Source organism: Pristiophorus japonicus, chromosome 1 (assembly GCF_044704955.1).
Source record: "Pristiophorus japonicus isolate sPriJap1 chromosome 1, sPriJap1.hap1, whole genome shotgun sequence".
Lineage (NCBI taxonomy): Eukaryota > Metazoa > Chordata > Chondrichthyes > Pristiophoridae > Pristiophorus > Pristiophorus japonicus.
The window spans coordinates 424705949-424721391 of record NC_091977.1 but is presented as its reverse complement, the minus strand read 5'-3'; the positions used below and the strand labels follow the sequence as shown (position 1 = coordinate 424721391).

At 44.3% G+C, this 15443-nt stretch overlaps 1 protein-coding gene across 1 annotated transcript in view; it reads left to right on the top strand.

The window, feature by feature from the left end:
- sntg1 (syntrophin, gamma 1) overlaps nt 1-15443 on the top strand; it is a 225346-nt gene that overhangs the window by 33439 nt on the left and 176464 nt on the right. The window contains exons 4-6 of the mRNA XM_070885809.1: nt 10141-10198; nt 10303-10346; nt 10460-10501. Of these exons, the coding sequence (XP_070741910.1) occupies nt 10141-10198; nt 10303-10346; nt 10460-10501 (144 nt within the window). The remainder of the gene's footprint in view (nt 1-10140; nt 10199-10302; nt 10347-10459; nt 10502-15443) is intronic.

Here is a 15443-nt window from a genome sequence, read left to right as displayed (position 1 = left end):
CCTACGTGCTAATGTTTCTGAGGCTGCAACGCCTGCTTTTCTCGTGTGTTTTTTTTCCATCCCAAAATGGGTTCGCTGAATGGCCAAACTTAGGCGGTGAGGTTTTTTCCATATTGCATTAGGGCGATCCGCTTTTTGTCGATATTTTCAAAACGTCATTCTTAAGATTTGGGGAATTTTGTGCACGTCATTTTAAGAACAAAAAAACACTTAAAAAATCACGTTAAAACATGCGGTAGGCTAGGGAAATTCTTATATATGTTACACAATAAAAATGAGAACCAAAATGCTTTTTAAACTACTTACATGCCAACCTTAATATTCACAGAACATGTTGAGAGCCATTATTGTTTATTTTCCCTTGTGTTACATCAAAACATAGAAACATAGAAAATAGTGCAGGAGTAGGTCATTTGTCTCTTCGAGCCTGCACCAACATTCAATATGATCATGGCTGATCATGCAACTTTAGTACCCCATTCCTGCTTTCTCTCCATACCCCTTGATCCCTTTAGCCGTAAGGGCCACATCTAACTCCCTTTTGAATATATCTAACGAACTGGTCTCAACAACTTTCTGTGGTAGAGAATTCCACAGGTTCACAATTCTCTGAGTGAAGAAGTTTCTCCTCGTCTCTGTCCTAAATGGCTCACCCCTTATCCTTAGGCTGTGACCCCTGGTTCTGGACTTCCCCAACATCGGGAACATTCTTCCTGCATCTAACCTGTTCAATCCCGTCAGAATTTTATGTGTTTCTATGAGATCCTCTCTCATTCTTCTAAATTCCAGTAAATATAAGCCTAATCGATCCAGTCTTTTTTCATATGTCAGTCCTGCCATCCCGGGAATCAGTCTGGTGAACCTTCACTGCACTCCCTCAATGGCAAGAATGTCCTTCCACAGATTAGGAGACCAAAACTGAACACAATATTCAAGTTGTGGCCTCAACAAGGCCCTGCACAACTGCAGTAAGACCTCCCTGCTCCTATACTCAAATCGCCTAGCTTTGAAGGCCAACATGCCATTTGCCTTCTTCACTGCCTGCTGTACCTGCATGCCAACTTTCAATGACTGATGTACCTTGACACCCAGGTCTCATTACACCTCCTCTTTTCCTAATCTGTCACCATTCAGATATTATTCTGCCTTTCTGTTTTTGCCACCAAAGTGGATAACCTCACATTTATCCACATTATACTGCATCTGCCATACATTTGTCCACTCACCTAACCTGTCCAAGTCACCTTGCAGCCTCTTAGCTTCCTCCTCACAGCTCACACTGCCACCCAGCTTAGTGTCATCTACAAACTTGGAGATATTATATTCAATTCCTTTACCTAAATCATTTAATGTATATTGTAAATAGCTGGGGTCCCAGCACTGAACCCCGCGGTACCCCACTTGTCACTGCCTGCCATTCTGAAAAGGACCCGTTTATTCCTACTCTTTGCTTCCTGTCTGCCAACCAGTTCTCTATCCATGTCAATACATTACCTCCAATACCATGTGCTTTAATTTTGCACACTAATCTCTTGTGTGGGACCTTGTCAAAATACACCACATCCACTGGTTCTCCCTTGTCCACTCGACTATTCTAGAAGATTTATCAAGCATGATTTCCCTTTCCTAAATCCATGCTGACTTGGATCGATCCTCTCACTGCTTTCCAAATGTGCTGCTATTACATCTTTAATAATTGATTACAACATTTTACCCACTACCAATGTCAGGCTAACTGGTCTATATTTCCCTGGTTTCTCTCTCCCTTCATTTTTAAAAAGTGGGGTTACATGAGCTACCCTCCAATCCATAGGAACTGATCCAGAGTCTATAGAATGTTGGAAAATGACCACAAATGCATCCACTATTTCTAGGGCCACTTCCTTAAATACTCTGGGATACAGACTATCAGGCCCTGGGGATTTATCGGCCTTCAATTCCATCAATTTCCCTAACAAAAATTCCTGACTAATAAGGATTTCCTTCAGTTCCTCCTTCTCGCTAGACCCTCGGTCCCCTAGTATTTCCGGAAGGTTATTTGTGTCTTCCTTAGTGAAGACAGAACTAAAGTATTTGTTCAATTGGTCTGCCATTTCTTTGTTTCCCATTATAAATTCACCTGATTCTGACTGCAAAGGACCTACAATTGTCTTCACTAATCTTTTTCTCTTCACATATCTATAGAAACTTTTGCAGTCAGTTTTTTTGTTCCCTGCAAGCTTACTCTCATACTCTTCCTCCTAAATAAAACCTTTTCCCCCCTCTGCTGAATTCTAAATTTCTCCCAGTTCTCAGGTTTGCTACATTTTCTGGCTGATTTATATGGATTTAAAACTATCCCAAATATCCCTTGTTAGCCATGGTTTAGCCACCTTCTCCGTTTTATTTTTACACCAGACAGGGATGTACAATTGTTGAAGTTTATCCATGTGGTCTTTAAATGTGTTGCAGTCTGTTATTCAGTTACTTATATTATCTGCATTTATAACTTATACTGTTTAAGGGCCAATAACAGTACTATATCATTTCATTGTACTCACTTGTGAGAATTCTGAGAGCACATATATGCTTATTTGGTCCATATTCAAGAAATCAGAAGCACTGAATCTCTCCTGGTTTCAATCCATTAACCATATCTGGAGATTATTGTTATTATTTTGAATACATTTTAATCTTATGTGAGAACTTTATGTAGTTTTGGATTTGTTTATAGAAACATAGAAAATAGGTGCAGGAGTGGGCCGTTCGGCCCTTCGAGCCTGCACCACCATTCAATGAGTTCATGGCTGATCATGCAACTTCAGTACCCCATTCCTGCTTTCTCTCCATATCCCTTGATCCCTTTAGCCATAAGGGCCACATCTAACTCCCTTTTGAATATATCTAACGAACTGGCCTCAACAACTTTCTGTGGTAGAACATTCCACAGGTTCACAATTCTCTGAGTGAAAAAGTTTCTCTTCATCTCGGTCCTAAATGGCTTACACCTTATCCTTAGACTGTGACCCCTGGTTCTGGACTTCCCCAACATCAGGAACATTCTTCCTGCATCTAACCTGTCCAATCCCGTCAGAATTTTATATGTTTCTATGAGGTCCCCTCTCATTCTTCTAAATTCCAGTGAATATAAGCCTAGTCGATTCAGATGTCAGTCCTGCCATCCTGAGAATCAGTCTGGTAAACTTTCGCTGCACTCCCTCAATAGCAAGAATGTCCTTCCTCAGATTAGAAGACCAAAACTGCACAATATTCAAGGTGTGGCCTCACCAAAGCCCTGTACAACTGCAGTAAGACCTCCCTGCTCCTGTACTCAAATCCTCTCGCTATGAAGGCCAACATGCCATTTGCCTTCATCACCGCCTGCTGCACCTGCATGCCAACTTTCAATGACTGATGTACCATGACACCCAGGTCTCGTTGCACCTCCCCTTTTCCTAGTCTTCCGCCATTCAGATAATATTCTGCCTTTGTGTTTTTGCCCCCAAAATGGATAACGTCACATTTATCCACATTATACTGCATCTGCCATGCATTTGCCCACTCACCTAATCTGTCCAAGTCACCTGCAACCTCTTAGCTTCCTCCTCACAGCTCACACTGCCACCCAGCCTAGTGTCATCTGCAAACTTGGAGATATTACATTCAATTCCTTCGTCCAAATCATCAATGTATATTGTAAATAGCTGGGGTCCCAGCACTGAACCCTGCGGTACCCCACTAGTCACTGTCTGCCATTCGGAAAAGGACCCATTTATTCCTACTCTTTGCTTCCTAGCTGCCAACCAGTCCTCTATCCATGTCAATACATTACCCCCAATACCATGTGCTTTAATTTTGCGCACTAATCTCTTGTGCGGGACCTTGTCAAAAGCCTTTTGAAAGTCAAAATACACCACATTCACTGGTTCTCCCTTGTCCGCTCTACTAGTTACATCCTCAAAAAAATTCTAGAAGATTTGTCAAGCATGATTTCCCTTTCATAAATCCATGCTGACTTGGACCGATCCTGTCACTGCTTTCCAAATGCGCTGCTATTACATCTTCCAATAATTGATTCCAACATCTTCCCCACTACCGATGTCAGGCTAACTGGTCTACAATTCCCTGTTTTCTCTCTCCCTCCTTTTTAAAAAGTAGGGTTACATTAGCTAGCCTCCAATCTATAGGAACTGTTCCAGAGTCCATAGAATGTTGGAGAATGACCACCAATGCTTCCACTATTTCTCGGGCCACTTCCTTAAGTACTCTGGGATGCAGACTATCAGGCTCTGGGGATTTATCGGCCTTCAATCCCATCAATTTCCCTAACACAATTTCCTGATTAATAAGGATTTATTCAGCTCCTCCTTCTCGCTAGACCCTTGGTCCCCTAGTATTTCCGGAAGGTTATTTGTGTCTTCCTTAGTGAAGACAGAACTAAAGTATTTGTTCAATTGGTCTGCCATTTCTTTGTTCCACATTATAAATTCATCTGATTCTGACTGCTAGAGACTTACATTTGTCTTCACTAATCTTTTTCTCTTCACATATCTATAGATGCTTTTGCAGTCAGTTTTTATGTGCCCTTCCAGCTTACTTTCATACTCTATTTTCCCCCTCCTAATTAAACTCTTTGTCCTCCTCTGCTGAATTCTAAATTTCTCCCAGTCCTCAGGTTTGCTGATTATTCTGGCCAATTTATATGCCTCTTCCTTGGATTTAACACCATCCGGTTTGTACTGGTCCCAACTCCCCCAGAACTGGTTCCAATGTCCCAGGAATTTGAATCCTTCCCTCTTGCACCATTGCTCAATCGACGTATTCATCTTTACTATCCTGCTATTCCTACTCTGACTAGCATGTGGCACTGGTAGCAATCCTGAGATTACTATCTTTGAGGTCCTACATTTTAGTTTAACTCCTAGCTCCCTAAATTCAGCTTGTAGGACCTCATCCTGTTTTTTACCTATATCGTTGGTACCTATATGCACCATGACAACTGGCTGTTCACCCTCCCCCTCCAGAATGCCAAGCAGCCGCTGGGAAACATCCTTGACCCTTGCACCAGGGAGGCAACATACCATCCTGGAATCTCGATTGCGGCCGCAGAAACGCCTATTTATTCCCCTTACAATAGAATCCCCTACCACAATAGCTCTGCCACATTTTTTTCCTGCCCTCCTGTGCAGCAGAGCCACCCATGGTGCCATGAACTTGGCTGCTGCTGCCTTCCCCTGATGAGTCATCTCCCCCAACAGTACCCAAAATGGTGTATCTGTTTTGCAGGGGGATGACCGCAGTGGACCCCTGTACTACCTTCCTTCCACTGCTCTTCCTGATGGTCACCCGTTCCCTATCTGCCTGTTTAACCTTTACCTGCGGTGTGACGAACTCATTAAAAGTGTTATTCACGACATCCTCAGCATCGCGGATGCTCCAGAGTGAATCCATACGCAGCTCCAGTGTCGCAATGCAGTCTATCAGATGCTGCAGCTGGATACACTTCCTGCACACAGAGTAGTCAGGGACACTGGAAGCATCCCTGATTTCCCACATAATACGTGCCTGGGCTCTCCTGCCATGGTTTAACCCTTAAATTAACTTAATTAGCAACAATGCGGAAGGTTTCTTACTGATAAGAAAAACAAAAAGTAAAAAAAAGATAAAGAAAAAAATACTACTCACCAATCAACCAGCCAATCACTTACCCGTTTAGCTGTCATGTCATACTTCGATCTCTTTCTTTTACTTTTGACCCCGCTGCTGCTGCTTCCCTCACAGGTCCACCCACTCCCGCTGCTGCTCCCGATTAGCTCGGTCTGGGCCTCGAGCCTCGGGCTTTATTGAAGCGCTCCTCTGCTGCCGCTTCCCTCACAGGTCTGCCCGCTCCCGCTGCTGCTCCCGACTAGCTGCTAACAGCAGCTGTCAATGTGGATGCCAAATACCAGTGTACTACCTGTGCTGATATTGATACAAGAATATTCATAATTCTAGCATCATTACTGAAGAGTTACTAAGGAATCATTGATTATTGTGAAATAATACCATCAATTTCCATTAAAAAGGACTAATGGGTTTTTATGGGATGAAATTCAATGCATTTGCGCCCTGTTACTGCCCTCGGCGGTGGACCTATGGCTTTGTGCCCCCATCTTCTGCACCAGGAGATCGTGACGTCATCGCTGCATGTATCACCTCGTTAGCACCACGGCCCCGAAATTGAGTTTCACCCCCTGCAGCAGTGCTGGGCGAAAGCATCGGCAGCTGCAGGAGGCACAGATCGGGTGGCCAGCTGCTACCGAAGCGATAATTAAAGGCGAGGTGGCCGAGATAAGTAAACAAAGAATTACCTTAGTTGCTGCTCTTTTTTCTTCGTGGGGTCCCGGCCGCGATCGTTCAGCCATGCACTCTGCCAAAATACCAGGCTGATCACACAGCTGCCCCGCTCCCTAGGTGGTCCAGGTAGATCCTTTTTAATTTTTAGAGCTTGCAGCGTGGGCCCTTTAAGGGAGGGAAGAGCCCCTTGGATATGGCAGCGCTGCATGGCCCAGTGTGCAGCGCTGCTGAGGCGTCCATCCCGTTAGTGTTCCAAGAAAGATGTGGAGCGCTTGATTTAGCACACCACTTCCTTCCGGGAACATTAATCCAAATTTTTTGAGAGGGGGAAAACTTTTGCACTAAATTTCCCGCTTCTCAAATGTAACCGCAAATTTCTCCCCCTAAATATCCATTTAAATAGTCAATGTTAACATGAAGACTTGAAACAGAAACATCTGAACTCTAATTTTGTCAAATAAATCCCAGCACATTATCTCTTAGACAAAACATTTCTCTTACCTGTGCACGGAATGGTTCTCTCTTTCTTTGAATAATTTCAATTGTACTTACTAGAATGTGTACATATGGATCCTTCTTCAGCCATATTTTTTCTCCTTTCCACCATTTTCTTTCTTCTCTCATCCTCCCGTGAAGGCATTGATTTCTTGCCTGGGTGTGGAGGTATGGGCGCCATTTTCCCTCCAGGAACTCACCAAGAGGCTATTACCATGTGTGAACCTGGTGGTTAGTGCCAACAGGCTATTCAAATGCAAAAGCATCATAGTCAAGTTCAGTTCTGTCCCTCACCCAAAGCCCATGCATGGGCGCATTTAGCAAGGTCTGTTGGATAGTGAGCAGGAGTGGCAAACTTCTCAGATTTCCTCCTTCCTAATCGAGAGTTGCTGAGGTCAATTGCAGCACTCATACTGCCACCTGAGATGAGATCAGATAATTCAGCACAAACCAGGGATCGAACCTAGAACCTTCCTAGTCTGTATGGCTTAGTTAGATAAATTTGCTGAGGGAGCTACCATTTCTGTTCTAATGATGGATGCATTATCAGTAGAAGTTCAGCACCACCCTTTTGTAACAATAAATAGTTTGAGTTCTGTGGTATCAGCACTTTTCTGAACTGGGTTTCACTCTGTTAAGTCATCTTGGTAATAGCCCTCATTACCAAACCAAGATTGTGATATGAATAATATATATCTCAAAGGTTAATTCCTTGAGAGATGACATTCAAGGAATATTACTATTGACGTTTAAACCTTTCCCAAAATAATCTCCCGATTTGAACTCAAAACACATGGGGGCCAATTTTGATGAATTTACCGCCCACTGCCACCCACTGCTACCCACTGTCGCCGACATTCCTCTGCTCGAACCGCCCAGTGCCACGTTCGATGTGGATAAATAGACTCCTGCCCACCGAGATGCCAGATTGGTGTGGGCGGGAGTCGGCTGGAGTCGGCAGCAGGATGGCGGTGGACTGTTGCGTGGAGGGGCTGGTCTGTCCTGAATGGTGAATGTCAAGATCCTGTAAAAAAGGTAAGTGGAATGTTTTTAAGTTATTTCTTTACAGGTACTTACCTGGATGGGGTCCCCTGAAGGTCCTCAGATGTTTTTTTTTGTTGGTGATGATTTTTATTTTTACCACTTCGACCCTCCGTGGGCCTGAATCCATCCTTGGCAGCATTTGGGCAGCAAGCGCCTCTGCCACCGAGAATGAGACCTCACATCCCTGCCGCCCAGTTTGGCGGCGTGCATCGTTGATTTACCGCCCGCTGACCTTCGAAGGACCTCGGTGATGAAAACCTTGCCAAAAATACCGTCTGGTACCTCAGCAGCCATCGGCGGCACTTTGGGCGGGCGGAGGCCTTGACCAAGTTCGGCCCCATGGAAACAAATGTCACATTCAGATAGTTTGCTCCTGTTTGTTTTATCTAAGCTGTTCCATGCCATTTTGAGAATGAAGACCTATGAGGTTAATAATAATTAGCAGACGCTGTTAATTATTGAACAAATAATCTGGCAAGGTTGTCAAGAATTCTGTTCAAACATTGCTGCTGTGCAATTATTAACTCTAATTATTTTGATGGCTGTATTTCAAAGGCCCAGAAATTGCTCATAGCTTCTCCTGTTGGGCTCTGTAATTTCACTGGAAGTGTGGTGAAACCGCATTTACATCTGTAAACAAGCCAGGGGTGAGATTTTAACTGCTCCTGGATTTCCAGCGAGAAACCACTGGTTTCAGTTAGTTTCCTGCATGCGGAGGTATGAGGCCATGGCGATTTGAACTGACTATCAAATTACTAGGCAGGCAAAATATACTACTGATTCTGGCCCACTACCAAATTACCTACTTCCGCATCAACAGATAACATCAAAAGAGTTGGCAACAGAGCAGAAAGGGCTCTGACTGTTATTCATACATAATAGCTTTCCATTTAGAAAGGTTTTTGTAGTATTTACTAACATGCTGCAAACACACTGTCAGAGAGGAGCTTTCTGAAGTTAATGTACATTGCCTGACATTTCCAATGAAAGCTTTGTGCCAGCAGCATTTGCTCTGCTATTCAACATATGGGGGCCAAATTATCATCTACAGGGCCCAGTGTTTTAGAACTGGTGCTAATCCTGACTGAAAGATCAAGTAAAATAGCACTCAATTCTCTGGTGTAAGCTAATTTGACTAATTATTTACAGCAAACATTGATGGGTCTAGGGAAGTCAGTCGTGGTGGGAGAGGAAAACTGGATGTAAGTGAAATTTAAAGGGAGGGGACAATTAAAGGGAAGTGTCACAATAAGAAATTAAACATTGAGAAAAGTCTTAGAAGGCATTTTAACCGATCAGTTGTCAGGCCAGGGGATTTAGAAGAGAATGAAGTGAAAAGGGAATCCTTCGTGCAAGCATGAATCTGTAGACAAATGGCAGAGCAACACAGCAGCTCGCCCCTTGTGTAATGGTTGCGGAAATGGAGGTGGTGCTGCATCAGGTGCACCATCCCCATATGTTATCATTGCAGCACACCTGAAAGGGGGAGCTTTCACATTTCAGGGCACCGCTGACTGCTACTGGTCCCTGCATGTGCCAGCAATGTAGCTGCAGATGTCATAGTACCATTGACATAAGGAGCAAATTTCCACTGTGCTGCTCCTTGGAACATACTGCGGACATATATCACAACATCGCACATGCCCAGCCTGTGATTTTAATGGATGGAAGACATAACTTGGAAGTTCACAATTTTGTGGTTTGCACACCAAAGAATAATGTAATTGAATTTTTAACGGTCCTCCCACCTGGACAAGAGATTCCAACACCTGCTTCAAGCTTGACCATAAGTTGTTACAGGGACTGAAATTAGTCAGCGATGTGGCAGTAAAGATTGCCACTTAATTTTGCGATCCCGTGCACTCCATCTGCACCCAAAAACAATGACAGACGGGTCAGTTCTGAACACTTCATTGTCACTGGATCAGAATCCTGAAACTCACTGCCTAAAAGCACTGTGGGAGTATCTTCACCACACAGACTGCAGCGGCTCATGAAGGAGGCTCACCACCACCTTCTCAAGGGCAATTAAGGAGGGCATTAAATGCTGGCCTTGTCAGCGACACCCACATCCCATGAATGACTTAAAAGAAACACTGAAATGAGCCCCTTGACATCTCATCTCATTCAATTGCCATTAACATTTAATGTCACTGATTTGAATTAAAATGTACAATAGTAATTATAACCAATCACCCGTGCAGGTGTATTTGCATATCACATGTATTGAAAAAAATCACTGATATTTTCTATCTGTAATATTCTCCTCCAATTCTCTTTCTTCAGGGTGGAGCTGAACACAATATTCCAGTCATTATATCGAAAATCTCAAAAGAACAAAGAGGTATGACATATTTGTCTTATTAATTTTATATTGTTTTAGCCTTTAGATGCCAATATGAAGTAGCTTGACATTAGATTTTTTTTTCTCCTGTATTATTTGCAAAGCTGACCTATCTGGCTTGCTGTTTATTGGAGATGCCATTCTTCAGGTGTGTACGCTGTAATGTTTTCTTAATTACTGCTGACCACAGATAAGTGCAGTGAATTTAGATTTGTCAGCAAATATTTTTTTCTTCCTTTCCTGCTTTCCCTGCACCATTAGATAAATGGAATAAATGTTAGGAACTGCAAACATGAAGAAGTGGTGAGTACAAGATGAATTTCTGATTCTTGTCCTTTTCTTTGCTGTAAAAAGAACACATTAGAGTGTAACTCATCCAGAAATACATATACATTTTGATACCTGCGTAAAAAAGTCATTCTTTCAGAAAATAAGTACTTGAGAAGTGAGTAGATTTAAACCTTTCACATGCCAGGAACATTGTTTATACCAAGAGGCAAAAATGTCAACGTGATCACTACACACAACCAAATTCAATTGCCAAAGTAAAAACACTACAAAATATATTCCACTTCATTTTAATGGATGAAAAAGTCACAGGCAATTTCCTGATATACGTTCTCAGTGTGCACCAGGAGTGCTGAAGTGGAAAATCTGACCCTATATTTTTAACAATTACTGCCTCAGATATATGCCTCAGGTATTACCCAAGTAAGCCATAGAAAGTGTCGTGCTTTCCAACCCCTATTTGAATATATGCATTTTAACTTTTAGGGCTATACACCTCCACATATTAGAGGAAGAAGGCGATCCCTGTGACCCCAAAACTTGCTGACTATGGGGAATAAATTCCAGTCTGCGCAACAATGTGCAAAACAATCATGGGAGGGGGGATGTGAAAATAGTTGAGGATCCATTTTACTAGATCCCAACTCAACAATTTCTAGTCGATCCTACTGGTCAGACGCTTTTGCATGTTGTGATTTGGCAGACTTGTGTAAATCGCATGAAAATTAGGTTAAAAACAAAATCTCATTCTTTTCTGTGGGATCTGTGCAAATAGTCAGTCCATTAAATAATGAGTGTTAAAGTCTGGAAATTCAAATCTCATCCAGAAAGTGACCATTTTGGTTGCTTGAACAAAAATTGCTTAAATTCCTGCTCCCTTCTGCTTTTGTTTTTTGGAGGCAGAAGAGAGTGAAAGAAGTGATGTGAAGCAGCGCGTTTACACCAGAGGCAGACTGTTGCACTCATCATTAACAATGTAGCCATGTTTACAGACCTAGGAGCACCTACCTGGGACTGTCTGAACAGAACAGAACAGAACTGTCTTCACAAACTGAGATTCACAAAGTGATTTGCTATTTGCTGCAATCTGACTTGGAGACAACCTCGAACGCAAGCCCTACAACTGGTTCCACCTATTCACTGCTGGCTGGTTTGCCTGCTTTCTGACACATGAATGGGGGAGAGAATGGGTTGAATATGGCATCACCTTCAGTGGCGAGCCTCATTTATACTACTCCAGCCACACTTCTTTTTGGGCACTCCCTCACCATATCCATTGATATGCATGGGAGCAGATGCTTGTGAAGCCCTGTGCAATGGATCTCTCTGTCCAATCCCCCAACATGTTGAAACTAGACAAGGGAACCTGCTCTCCATTTGTGGGCGAGGTCTCCATACCAGCACTGTGAGCATTGATGGGAGACACTCCCATTGTGTAAAGGAACGTTGTCACTGGAGCCTCAGTTGCAGATACCCATGGAGTTGCCATGGTGCGCTGCAGTTCTGATATTGATTGAGTTCAGCTACACAGATGTGACTGGTGGACTCCTCTGCAGATATCTGCACAATATCAAATTACTCCAGAAGGCAATCATTCTCAGATACACGATGTAACGTAATGACTCCACGAGGCAGGGTATGATACTTAAACTGTGTAGACCTGCAGTCCTTTCTTTGCAGCTCCTGAGTGAGGACAACAAGCTGCGTGTTCCTTTTTATACTGGGTTACCTGCAGTGTGCAGGCAACCCTTAGGTCTCCAGCAGCAACACCCTCTGGTGTACAGGCAAGGTGTGTACAGTGTAAGGGTACATTCAGTGTTGCATAACACAGTAAACAGGCATGCATACACAACACACGGTCTTCATGCGTTACAAAGCCCTGAGCTCGGCAAATGAGGAAGCTGGCGAGCTGACCAGCAGGAGTCTGTTCCTCCACTGCCACCACCGCATGCCTCACATGTACTCTGTGATTCACCTGGTGGTACGTCCTGACACTGAGGAATCCGCCCGAGATCGATGTACCTCTACTGGTGCTTTCTGAGATGGAGTGAGTGATGCAGTGTGCTGAGTTGCTGGCTTCTTCTATTTCTCTGGGAGATTCAGCTGCTAGGGGAAATTGTTTAGAAAAAGAAGAGAAAATAATATTAAAAGCTGGCTGCAAAACATCCATTCAAATGGCGCTTACATGACAAAATACTGTGGCCTACATTTTTTCACCGGTCGAAGTGCATCAGGACCAGAGCTCCACCACCGTGGTGGCCCCATTGAGGTTTCATTACTTCGCCTCTTTGTACAGCTCCCAGTGCTATATCTTCTTTTTACCGACTGCTTGCAAGGGAGAGCGGGAGTGAAATCTAATGTTGTTGCAGCATTTAAGTGGCTGGCTGAACTCTGGAGATCCAATTGACTGAATTCAGTCAAAAGAGGACCCGTAGCTTTGGATCAGAGGCCAGGATGCCCACAAAGACATGATTCAAGGTCATGGAAGGAGATGGCTTTGGCAGTCAGTGCCATCCCCCACAACCCTCATATGGCTGCTTAATACCGTGGCGTAGAAATTGGAGAAGATCCGAAAAGGGGTTTGGGGATCCCGATCAGCCCACGCCTGTTCCTTCCGATGCAGGTAGCACGCAAACGTCGTGCTGCTTGACAATTTACATGACTGCAGCATGAAGCCCAGTGCTAAATGTGCTGTTGAGTGACTACACGCTCAGCTAAGTTCGTGCAAGTCTAGACTGCACTTCTTAAAGGCGAGATGCATTTTGATGAGAGTAGGTGCTGGAAGTCATTGCAGAAGGGATTTTCACCTTGGAAGCACACAGGAATGGCACAACATGCCAGAGAGATGGTTCCAAGGTTCTCTGATGCAGAATTGAGGGCCTTAGTACAGGAGATGGAAAGAAGGAGAGAGGTCCTGTATCTGCAGCGGGCCAGGAAGCCCTTCAGACAAACACTGCGAAGGCAATGGAGCAGATAGTGGTGGAGGTAAATGCCACCAGTGTTGCCCCAAGGACATGAATACAGTGCCAAAAGAAGTTAAATGACTTCACACGAATGGTCAAGATCAGTGAATGTATCTTCAAATGCCATATTCCACCAACTGCCTCACTAGTCTCACACACTGTTCAATTCACTACACTCACATTACTCACCTTTCAACAATTTCTATCAATCTTGATTCATACCTCACATTCATAAGATCTACCTCACCCTCACATAGTTACCACTGCTCACACCCACATTCACAGCTTGCACACACTGCAAGCTATTCAACCATGGGCTTATCACCCAAACACAGTGAACCACACTCACTGACCCACTTCCCTCTTTCTTGCAGGACAAGGTGGTACACAACTGCAGGCAGCAGCAGCTAACTGGAGGAAGACAGGTGCGCCTGCATATCCGTACCCTGATCGAGGAGACGGTGCTCTCCATTATCGGAGCGGCCGTGACTGTAGCATGGCCATACCTAATACTCATTCTTACATTCCATTTCCCCCTCATCGCACAAGCTCTTCTGAGTTACAAGTTGCAGATGTTGTAAGCATGCATCTCTTGCTTACCCTATCCCCCGCCCCCCGCCATGATCCCCTCATCACAATCCTACCCTTGTGCCTTTCTCTTTTCAGATACCCAAAAATTCCAACCTGGGCAGGCAGGGGGGAAGAGGGAGAGGAGAGTGATGATGAAGAAGAAACACTGTCACTTGATCTCACACTTGCAGCCACCAGCTCAGATACTGGCAATGCGTGCACTTCAGAGGATAGTATAGAGGCGGGATCAGCACGTAGTTAGTCACTGGGCATGAGTGGCCTGCAGCCAGCGCAGGGGGAAAGTGCAGAGCAGGTGCCAGCTCACTGGAGGGCGAGGTCGCACCTAAGGTCTGTTCCACAGGGCTCAGGTGAGGACTTCAAATGAGCGGCCTACAGAAGAAGGTATTATGTATGTTAACTGGGTTTTACCTGCCACAGGAGGGCGTGACTGTCAGAGTCCCAATGGTCACTGGCAGATCGTGTATATAATGTTGGCAGCCATGTTGAATCCTCACTTTGAGAATAAATAAACTGGAGTAAGGTCATGCCTGAACTAGCTCACCGTACTTAGCCTTGTGGAGTTATTTGATACTTAACCATTGGTGACGAATTAAAAATACGAACTTTCAAGCAACCATGTCTGTTGGAATTTTGGAGAGATTCATGGAAGGAGAAGACTGGGAGGATTTCACTGATCACCTCGATGAGTACTTCGTAGCCTAACGGATTGGAAGGAACCAATAACACAATTAAGCGCAGGGTGGTTTTCCTCACCGTTTGTGGGTCAAAAATTTATGGCCTTATCAAGAATCTACTCTCACTGACTCAACCAATGAATAAGACTTAAGATGAATTGTGTACGCTGGTTTGGAACCACTTTAACCCGAAGGAAAGCATCATCATGGCGAGGTATTGTTTCTATACACACAATCACTCCGAGGGCCAGGACGTGGCGGAATTTGTCGCTGACCTGAGACATCTCGCTGGGCCATGCAACTTCAGAGCTGCATTGGAGGAATTGCTGCAGGACTTTTTCGTGCTTGGCATTGGCCACGAGGTCATCCTTCGAAAGCTGCTGGCTGCTGAATTTTTAGACTTGAGCAGGGCCATCACGATCGCCCAGGCGTGCATGTCCACAGACAAAAACTCGAAACAGATATCTTCCCAACATAGAAACTCACTGGCAAGTACTGTGCATAAAATAATATCATCGTTAGGCAGAGCTGCACATGGCAGGGCCTACTCGTCCGTGTTTGTATGACCTGTAACTGCTCAAAGTCCGCCATCGGGAGTGAATCAAATCTCGTCTTGTTGGTGTTGCGCGGGCTATCATTGGGCCCATCAATGCCGATTCAAGCAATACATGTGTAAACGCTGTGCAACAATGGGGCACCTTCAGTGAATGTGTCCGCAATTGAGCAAGC